Source organism: Clytia hemisphaerica, unplaced genomic scaffold, assembly GCF_902728285.1.
Source record: "Clytia hemisphaerica strain Z4C2 unplaced genomic scaffold, Clytia hemisphaerica genome assembly, whole genome shotgun sequence".
In the NCBI taxonomy this organism is placed as follows: Eukaryota; Metazoa; Cnidaria; class Hydrozoa; order Leptothecata; family Clytiidae; genus Clytia; species Clytia hemisphaerica.
In genome coordinates this window covers 645509-656304 of record NW_027104374.1, presented here as the reverse complement: position 1 = coordinate 656304, position 10796 = coordinate 645509, and the positions used below count along the sequence as shown (strand labels likewise).

Below are 10796 nucleotides of genomic sequence, written 5' to 3'. Positions count from 1 at the left end.
TCTTCGCTTGTTCGTGCATCTCCTATATCTTTTTCCGTTCGTTGATTGTAAAATCTTCCGTGATGCTGACCTGTATTTAAATTCTTCATGATAAAGATCTTTGTCATGCTGACTTTGAAGAGTGACTTTAAGAGGACGGCCATTCTTTATTTTTCTGTTTCCTAATCTGTGGTGAGTAACATTTATTTTTTAAACCATTTCTCGTAGATTTCCTGCCAGAAAGGTTTGGAGGTCATTTTTGATGGAATCACGGATTTTGGTGTTGGTGTTGACCTCGTTGTTCAGTTTTTGTATGACGTTGTCTTTCTTTTTAAGTTCATTTTGCATCATATGTTGAGTGTTTTTTCCCACTTTATTTCTTAGGTTTCTCGTTATTTGTACCATGAACATATAAACGACTGGACATCTATCTTTTATTGTCTCTTTGAAGCGAGCTTCGTTGCCGCCTGTATTTCAAAATTGCTATTGACGACAATATTCCGTCGTAATTTTATTTCCTTGAATTGTTTAGGTAAAATGATTGATAGAGCTTGTTCATTAATCCTAATGCACAAAAAATTATTTTCAAATTTTTTCACGAGTTTGCAATATATTTTATCAACATTTTCAACTCTGAAATGCAGAATTTCAACTGCGTGTATACTTTTGAATTCCTTTTGTCACTCCAATAATTTTTTTTATGACTTGAAAAAAATAGCTTGCCAAAGTTTAGAGCCTGTGTCATAAGAATATCGAAATTAGAACGTGACACTCTCTAAAATTATAAGACACTTTTAAGTCAAAATTTTGAAATATTAGTCGGAGTTTTGACAAGGTGACGATGATTTTGCCTCTGTTATTTTTGTTATGATATAGATAAAAGACTTGAGAAAAGTAGAACAACAGAGACTTTTGTCGACATTTTGACGTTGTTAGCAAGGTATTCCCAAGAGGTTCCCATCAGAATTTATTGTTTCATTTGATGATTTTAACGAGGCGACAACGAAGCTAGCAGTGTTATCTTCAAAAATACAAAGGAGATGGATGTCCAGTCGTTTATATGTTCATGTTTGTACGCAGTTTGAACATAAGTAATGATCTTTGTAGGATGTCACGAATATTTGTAGCTGATACAAAGGTAGCTGTGTGCACTCATAATGAACTGATCTTTTACATTTTTTGCATGTTAAGCGATCCAGGTCTTTGTCATTGGTACATCATGACAGCGTGCAAGCTTTTTGAGTTAATTATCAAATACATATCATACTTATATTATTTTTCTACCTAAAAGGAAAAAATATAGAAAATCTTCAAAAATGTCAAAACCTTCAATGACTACACTGAGCATCATACTCAATATTACATCATCCATCTCAATTGTAATGTTAAACAAATGGATTTATACTCATTATGGGTTTCCAAACATCACGCTGACCTTTATACATTTCCTGGTTACATTCCTTGGATTGAAGATTTGTGAAATGATGAACATTTTCAATCACAAAAGCGTACAATTGAAAGACTGTCTTCCATTGGCGATGTCGTTCTGTGGCTTTGTAGTCTTAACAAATTTGAGTCTACAACATAACACAGTTGGAACATATCAGCTGATCAAAGTGCTGACTACGCCTTGCATCATGATGATTCATACCTACATGTACAATAAGAAATACTCTTATCAATACCACTTGTCATTAGTAAGTTTTCAGACTTTTCATTAAAAAATAAGGATGTCATGAATCTTTGTGAAATTAGTAAAATACCGGGTGACCCACGAAAAAGTTCAGACGTTTCCCGACGTCTTGAGGCCGAACAAATGTCCCAAAGTGCTCGGAGTATTGATATTTAGAAAGTAGATATCCTAACTTAAAATTTGAGCCATCACTTTTTAAATTTGACCTACTTGTTCTCTACTTATGACCTTTTTAAGTCAAAATTCACTTTTCGAAAAGTGTAAAAAACACGTAAAAAAGAGGTATTAAATTCACGAAATCAATTAGAAAATCTTACAAATTGACTTATTTAACGAGTTTTATGACATTAATAATTAATAAAAACACTTTTGAAAGTAGTTTTTGTTTAAAACAAGACTAGTTTTTATGAAAATTGGCGCTTTCATAGATTCTTTTCAAAAACTGTATATCAAAAACGTCTAAAAATACCAAATTTGATACCCCTTTTTTACGTGTTTTTTACACTTTCCGTAAAGTGAATTTTGACTTTAAAAGCTCATAAGCAGAGAACAAGTTGGTCAAATTTAAAAAGTGATAGCTCAAATTTTAAGTTAGGATATCTATTTTCTAAATATCAAAACTCCAAGCACTTTGGGACATTTGTTCGGCCTCAAGACGTCGGGAAACGTCTGAACTTTTTCGTGGGTCACCCGGTATATAAAATTTTCACTTCACATTTGTAGTATGTTTAATGCCTTCAATGCTGTACTACTATAGCAAATCACTTGTTTGAATGAATGTTTTCTATTTTTTAACAGATTCCTATAACATTTGGTGTATTCCTGAACACATATTATGATGTTGCATTCAACTCATTAGGAATTTTCTTTGCTGGTTTGGGTGTTGTTGTTACGTCCTTCTATCAAGTGGTGAGTAGTGTAGTATTTGTTTCAGAAGAAAATAACTGAACACAAGCAAGGGCATAAAATACTCTAGCTAATTATTACTCTATGAACAGTGTTAAAAGATTTTCTGTATAAGATGGATTTTCTGTCCCAAATTCTGCAAATTCTATTAAAATTTCACCAATATGTGCTAATTTGCTGTGTAAAATCTAGCTTTCCTCTCTGACAAAAATCTTACGTTGACCTCTCACACTGTGTTTAGATTCTTTGATTAATTCTCTTTTCAGTGGGTTGGAAAACTACAAAAGGATTTGAACATAAATTCAATGCAATTATTATATTATCAGGTTTGTCACTTTGATTATCTGTTTTTATTTGCCTCAAAATTTTCTTTTTTGTAATAATTATTAATTTATTATTTTGATTGTAAATCTCATGGGTTTGGATGCGATGTCTTAATTTTCCTTTTTCAACAGCTTGGAGATGAAGCACTGTTCCGAAAATTTTATAGCATAACAAAAATTTTGTATTTTGATCGCGTATCACATTTAATGTTTTAGGCTCCATTATCAGCAATGCTTTTGTTGTTTGTTATTCCATTTTTCGAAAATGTATATGGAGAAAAAGGGTTGATATATCCCTGGCCAATGAAAGTTTGGGTAAGAGTTTGATGATTTCTAAATAACAGAACTATCACACCTGATTTGTGTACAGTTTCTTATCAGGATTTGCATCCTGGCTATGAAAGAAAAAATTTCGAAGAGTTTCAAAGCCAGGGGTTAAGACGGATTATCTATTATGGTTTTATTTTATCATAAAAATTATCCCCAGATTCAGTTGTATATGATAGGTTTCAAATTATGTTTCATTGTAGATTGCAGTGTTTGCATCAGGAATTATTGCTTTCTCAGTGAACTTGACCATCTTCTGGATCATTGGAAATACCTCACCCGTCACGTATCCTTTTTAGTTGGATTTTGTTTCCACTCCTTTGTCTGAAACAGTTTGATATCTCGCCCACATTTCTACATTTCTATCTTGAAATTCAAAACTTTGTTCTGAGTAAAATTATCATTACGTCTGAAATGGAAAATCTTTTAAACTTGCATCGCCTTATTTACCAATATTTTCCTTAACCAAAAGCATATAACAGGTATAATATGGTTGGACATCTCAAATTCTGTTTGGTTTTGATCATTGGATATCTTTTGTTCAACTCTCCCATGATGGTGAACCAAATATTTGGCTTGCTTTCCACCTTGCTCGGGGTCTTCTACTATTCACACTTGAAGTTGCGCGAACAAGAAGCACAAAAGAAAGCTGTGTCTACGAGGAGAGTATGAAATCTACCAACTACAATTTCTGGTTTACAATTAGTTCTGGTATGCAAATTATTAATTTACATTTTTAGGAAATATTAATATATATGAATTTATTTAGAGTACTTTTCCAATTTAGGGTTTTTATTCCTGGTGTTTATAGGAATCGAAGGCGTAGTTTGAAAGTTTTAAAGGGCGTTTTCAAACCATAGTCATGTTAAAATTCAAACTGATTTGCTTCAGAAAGAAATCAGCATATTTTGATTGTGGAGGATATTGTTTCCAATTACTACACATCTTCCATATAAGTTTAAGTATAATTTCTGTAACAACTTCTCAACTCTAGCACTTAATTCTTGCTGTTGGTGGAAAAGATACCTTACAAGTACAATTTCAGCCCCACTCGGAAATTGACTTTGATTTCATCCCTGTTCGAAAGTAGAAAAGAATTGCACAAAGGCTTCCCACTTAAATTGTTTAGCTGGAAACAACAGAATTTCTATCCCTGCTGTGGGAAAAAGTTCCACGGGGTGGGCTGTGGGACAAGGGTCCTAGCACACTTTAACATTTTCCTGGTTGGTTCAAGCCCCCTCCCTATGTAATCAACCCAAAAAAAAGAGAATAAATCGCTGTAAACAATAACTTTCTTTATGTCCAATTGTTGCTTGATCTTCAAACGGTACCAGCGCATGAAAGTTAGATTGGATTTTTGACTGAGAATGTCACTGAAAATGATAAATTGAAACCCTCTCACCGTGACGACGAATGTGATGTTGGTGTTGAGGGTGTTACTCTCCCTATACAACCAAGCCCCCCATAAAGGCCAGACCCCTCCCCCCTAAGCGTAGGGGGATGAAAATATGTTTAACTTTTTACAAAGCCAGGTGAGTCCTGCCTAGATTTCTCCATCCAATGTTTAAATGATTTTGTTGATCGTGGCCCTCCGTGGATATTACGGTATCGATCATACGCCTTTCTTGAGAGGTCTGTCTTATTGGCCTGTCTCTCATCATTAAAAGCCTTTTTTTCGTCTTCGAATCTTTTATTCTCCACCATAAACACTTTCCTTTCCTCCTCCAGTTCTTTCCGTATTTTTTCTAATTCCTGTCTTTCTTTATAATTGTTTGCTTGTTCCTTCTCGACCTTTTATTATTTCCTATTTAAATGTAATTTTAAAATATATAATTTTAAAAGAAAATCTTGTAATATATGAAAATACCTAATGATATACATAAGAAGTAAAGGTTTTAATTTAAAAATATTGAGTAAAAATAATAACGATAGTAATAACAGGAAAATATCGAGCTTTTGTTCTCCGACACTAATATTTTAAGCCCAAAATTTTTAAGCGACGCAGACGGTAAAGTTCTAATTTGTCTAAATCCTGACTGACTGAGGACGATGGTAAATCAAAACGATTTTGCGGATCAGAACTGCGGGTTTTTCCAAATCAGTTCAGTCACTTTACCGTCCTCAAAAGTGCAAATACATAAACTCGCTAATAATTTGTCAAGGGAAACTTTACAAACATTTTTTAAAGCAAAGGCCCAAATAGTGATATCGACAGTCGACGTAAGTTAAAATGGTTCAATACGCCATTCGTATCCTTCTTTGCAACCCAATGTATTCCCCAGTCATTTTCTCCCTTTCCCCCTTGTTTTGCGAGTTGGATCCTGGTTAACAGGCTTATAATTGAAAGAAGAAAAAGAGCAGGAAAGAGCTCTAGGTTTTCAGAAGGCATATGATTTCTCTGTTTAGCTGCCACCATTCCAAATTAGTGTAGTCCCTTTCAACAGGAGAGGTGTTTTCGTTTTTAGCTATCATGATCTACAATTGAATATCATTCAATGTTTTTAGCTGTTGATTTATTTGTTTTGCTCAAATAGTGTGCCCCAAAAAAAGAAGTTACAAATGGTGAGGTCTTGCACATGAAGTAACCACCTCGTTTATTGATAAATTTACAAGGAAATTGACTTTTCGGATGTTAAATTGATTGGTTGCTGAAATGAACTGTTATTCTTTTTTGTTAACCGCCATCCTTTCTTCAGTCTTTTGTATATGTTGTTTCGAGGAGATTTCTCTTTTTACCACATTAGCAAGGTTAAGCAGGAGTTTGTACTGTATTATAAGTGCTCAATTCCGTAGGATTGATTTCAGACTTTGCATCAAAACAGCTTTTTCAGGTCCAAATTCAGTTCTTGTTTTTACATGAATGCTAGATCTCTTTTTGGACCTACCTCCGGGTACCCCGGTGGAGGTCCTTTAAATTAACCAATGTCCGTTCGTTCGTTCGTCCGTTCGTCTGTTACCAGCTTTTCTCAGGATTGGCTCATTAGTTTTTTCTGATTTTTGGCACAACGATGCAAAATGGCAATGCCCAAAATGTGACGGAGCCCGATTTTCGAAAAAAAAAATTTTCCGGCCGAAAATATGCCGGAAAAACTGGTTTTTTGGCATTTTCTCGAGATTTTATCTTTAGTTTTTTCTAATTTTTTTGCAGAAAGATGCGTATTCGCAATACTCAAAACATGACCGAGTTTGTTTTTTGAGAAAAATTCTTTTCCGGCTGAAAATGCCGGAAATATGCCAGTAATCGCCGTTTTTGCAGATTTCCATTTGACTTTTTCCTTATTTCTTTGTTTTTTCACACAAAAACATTATTGATAACAATGCCCACCATTAAGCATGATTCAATTGTCAATAAAACTGATTTTTTTAACCGGAGCTTTCTATTTCTATTTTCCCTACTCCCCTCCCCTCTTCCCCAATCAACAATCAATGATAAGATTTAATGTGTTATGCATTTTTGCAAAACGCTATATCGCCTGACTGATTGTTTTCATTTTTCTCCTTGTTGCCTTATTATCTAGCTTTCATCATCAGGTAGGTCCATTCAGCATGTTGCTTGTCTCCTTTTTCTTCATTAGACGCGAGTTTCTTCAGTTTTTGAACGGGAATATTTTTCGCGTTGTCGTAGTTAGGTCTTTATGTTATACTCCGTCTCCTCTTTCGAATATGAATTCTTTTTAAGCAAAGTAAGTTCCTTTTCCGCGTCAGCTGAGTGTTTTTGTTCAGCCTTGAGTAACTTAATAGCTTCCTCGCACGCTTTTTCTGATGCCTGGAGCTGTTGCTTGAGGGATTCTATTTGATTCACATCTTGTGAAGAACAGTAGTCAGTTTCAATGGGATGATTCTGCTTCAATTCAAGTTCTTGTTTGTGCATAGATGCAAGATTTTCTTTTCTCTTTTTTCTTGATTATATAGATTTCTTCTGTTTTTTGACGCAGCTCCTTCTCGCATCTTTTGAGTTCTGTGTTTGCTTCAGCTGAGCGTTTTTGTTCAGCCTTGAGTATCTTAATAGCTTCCTCGCGCGCTTTTTCTACTGCCTGGAGCTGTTGTCTGAGGTATTCTATTTGATTCACATCTTGTGAAGAACAGTAGTCAGTTTCAATGGGATGATTCTGCTTCAATTCAAGTTCTTGTTTGTGCATAGATGCAAGATTTTCTTTTCTCTTTTTTCTTGATTATATAGATTTCTTCTGTTTTTTGACGCAGCTCCTTCTCGCATATTTGGAGTTCTGTGTTTGCTTCAGCTGAGTGTTTTTGTTCAGCCTTGAGTAACTTAATGGCTTCCTCGCGCGTTTTTTCTGCTGCCTGGAGCTGTTGTTTGAGGGCTTCTAGTTCATTCATATGTAATTCAAATTATAATATCTTTTAAATAAAGCTAATATAAAGTTTTTAACTAAAGGTTTTAATTTAAGAAAACTAATTTGAAATAAAAATAATAACAATAATAATAACAGGAAAATATCAAGCTTTTGTTCTCTGACACCATTACGTTATTAGAACCCCAAAATTAATCGAATTTAAATTTGATGAACAAAAATAACTTGAAAAATAAATGAAATATTTTCTCAAAAGAGTAAATAACAAAATAAACTAACTTCTTGCACTTTTGATGTTCTTCCTTTCGAAACCGTAAATTCTTCGAATGATTTTCAAGCTCATTCAATGTTTTTAGCTGTTGATTTATTGAGTTTGCTCAAATTATGAGCGAGTAAGTTCCTTGTCAGTATAAATATACCTAATACATTATTTTAATTGCCAAAGCAACTACAATAATTCAATAAGAAAAAATCTAGAATAAATCTTCCATGTCCTGTTTAGCAAATTCTTGATTAAAGTGCTTATTCCATCGGGTGTCTCTCTTGTGACAGTTATGAAGAGTGCCCTCAAATTTTGCGCACCTAAAATGATGACCACTGTTTGAAGTAAGATTTCGCAAGATTTTAAAAGAGCGTTTTGACCATCAAACTTCAGAGTAAAATTTAGTAAAGTGTTTTCAAAACAATCAATGAATTTAGAATTTGGGTAAAGTGAAAGGAAAAGAAACGTTTCATGTCTGGTTTTTAATGGTTATTTTATTACATAAAAAGTTTGATGGTTAAAAGTTTAATGTACGGAAGTAAAAATTAGGACATATCAATAATTAATTGCATCACACGCTTAAAGGCCAGGCGACTTAGAACGGGACAGGAAATAAACGGACTTAGAACGGGATAGGAGATAAACGGACACATAGGTATGCGGTCGAAACGAGAAATATGTATTTCGGAAACATAACGGTCAAAAATGAGGTGTCGATTAGGCGGGATTTGGGATGAATAAGGGGATGTTGATCATGCTTGAGGTTAAAGGCAACTTAAGGAGTGATACGGCCCCGACGGGCAATACCGGAACGGCCCCGGCGGGCAAATACGAGGAGCGTCGAGTACACGGAATCGTAAATGCGTGGTACGGCCCCGACGGGCAAATGAATACACGGCCCTGGCGGGTAGATACACGGAATGACGTAAATATGCGGTCCGGCCCCGGCGGGCAAATACACGGAAACGTAAATACGCGGTCGAAACGAAGAACTTCAATAGGGGTTATGTAATAACCCACTGGTTTTCTCGAGGACGGTGGAAGGAATAGCGGGTAGGCGATTCGTGACATCTGCTTGATGATTCGGTTGTTGTAGCAGAAAAGGTGACGAAACAGCTGCAGAGACGACAAAATCGGATGGGTTATCTGCACTTTGTTGAACAGGTGGAAATTGCTGACCAAACATGCTGGTGAGGAGAGAGATGATTTCACTACGGGGTAACGTGGACGAGACAGGAGCAGTCGACCATTCGGAAGAGGTTGTTGTCAGGAGGGGATTTGGTGCGTTACAAGCAGGAGTTTGAGTAATGACAGCATGGACATCACTGGCTGCAACTGACGAAGACGTTCTTGGTAGTACAGGGCTGTTTGGAGGTCTGGTATCGTCGACAGCAGGTGTTAAAACGCTTGAAGCCGCTGGTGTTAAAACCGACTGATGGTGGTGGTAAAGGGCGGCAGCGATCTGGGTAGCTGTGCCAGACGTGGGGACATTATCTGCATTGGCGTGTAACCGTAGCGATTCCAATGGGAGAGAGGACCATTGCATTAAGGAGCGCTGCTGTGGAGGCAAAGATGCAACAAGTGCGGGATCATACCGTTGGTGTTGAGCTGGTGGATCATTTCCGGAGGCTGTGAGGGGAGGTTGACCACTGTTGAGTTTTCTTTTAACACAGACGGAGAAATCGAACGAGATAAACAGCAATACATAAGCAGTGTTCAATAGAGATTGTAAGATAACCATAGTTTATCGAAATCCACCGAATGATGCAGGAGATAACGAAAGATATAAAGTTTTCTTAGAAGTTACTGACTCTGATAGCTGTGAAATCGAAGGAAGCAGCCAAAACAAAATGGAAGAATATCTGGAGGGAGAGGGCGTCAGAACGCCACAATGCAATAGTAGCAGGAATGGCGCGCGGTGGGGGTGAAATCAAAGATGGTGCGCATAGCTGCGAAACATAAACAGCGCTTCAACAATTAACTAGAGTTACACATAACTCGAATGATAAAGTAAAGTAAGCAATAAAGTTAAAAATATAACCCCAATTCTTCTGTAACTGAGCAATAAAGTAGTAAGACTTTCGCAAAATGTAAAATTTCAAAAGCAAATTTGATCTAAACTACACAGAGCGAAATAGCGAACGATTATTACAAAATGCTGTGGATACATATACGTTTTAATAGTTCTAGTCGTTCGCCCTCCAACTCCACCAGACCTTTATCCCCTATCATTGGCCGGTAGCTGTCTGCAGAATCGATCGGCCCTTTTTTTCTTTTCTCTAGATTCCATAGGTTACAACTTACAAGATCTTCCAAGTTTTTTGACCAGAGAAAAACACGTATCTGAATTCTACGATAGTTTGTAATACATACTTTGGCACTGACGTATCATTCCCTTTCATTGTTTCCGCCGCTGAGAACCATGATGAATATCAAGACTTCCTCAGCAAAAAACTTGCTGCGTGTTATTAAGCTTTGCTACCAAAATCAGAACTCTCTGCTTTGTTTTGGTCTTCTTCGGCTCTTCTTCTGATGAGAGAGAAGATGTTAAGCTTGTACTCTTGGCTGTCGAAAAGAAAATTATGATGGTATTAGCTTATACACGCTTTTTTTATAAGAATATCTTCTATAAGAATATCAGGGTGAAAATTGGCCAAATCGTAAGAATACCCTCTAGGGTGAATTTCACAGAATTTGATAAGAATACAGTCGTTTTGTATTTGGTTAACAGAATAAACTACTTCCTTTGTTGGAGATAAATTGAACCTTTGAGGAAGAAATGTAATTTTAACCCAAATGTTCACTCAAAAGTCCAAAACTCTAAAATCAGGGATATGTTATAGCGTAGCTGGATAACGCACATTTGAAAAAGCCTTGTTCTATCTCTGTCCCTGATATTAAAATTTGATATGAAATTAAACTTTTTTAATTACAAATTCGTGAAATTTGGATTTCTTTTTGGCCAATGATTCTGCTGCTGCATTTATTGTTCA

The 10796-nt window shown here is 35.8% G+C and overlaps 1 protein-coding gene across 1 annotated transcript; it reads left to right on the top strand.

The window, feature by feature from the left end:
* Nucleotides 1-1270: 1270 nt before the first annotated feature.
* Nucleotides 1271-4278, top strand: LOC136818743 (solute carrier family 35 member E3-like). Its single transcript, XM_067074981.1, has 6 exons — nucleotides 1271-1676; nucleotides 2471-2581; nucleotides 2845-2904; nucleotides 3118-3216; nucleotides 3432-3514; nucleotides 3711-4278. Exons 1-6 carry the CDS (start codon nucleotides 1296-1298, stop codon nucleotides 3898-3900), a joined length of 924 nt encoding a protein of 307 aa, XP_066931082.1. The 5' UTR covers nucleotides 1271-1295; the 3' UTR covers nucleotides 3901-4278.
* Nucleotides 4279-10796: the final 6518 nt, after the last annotated feature.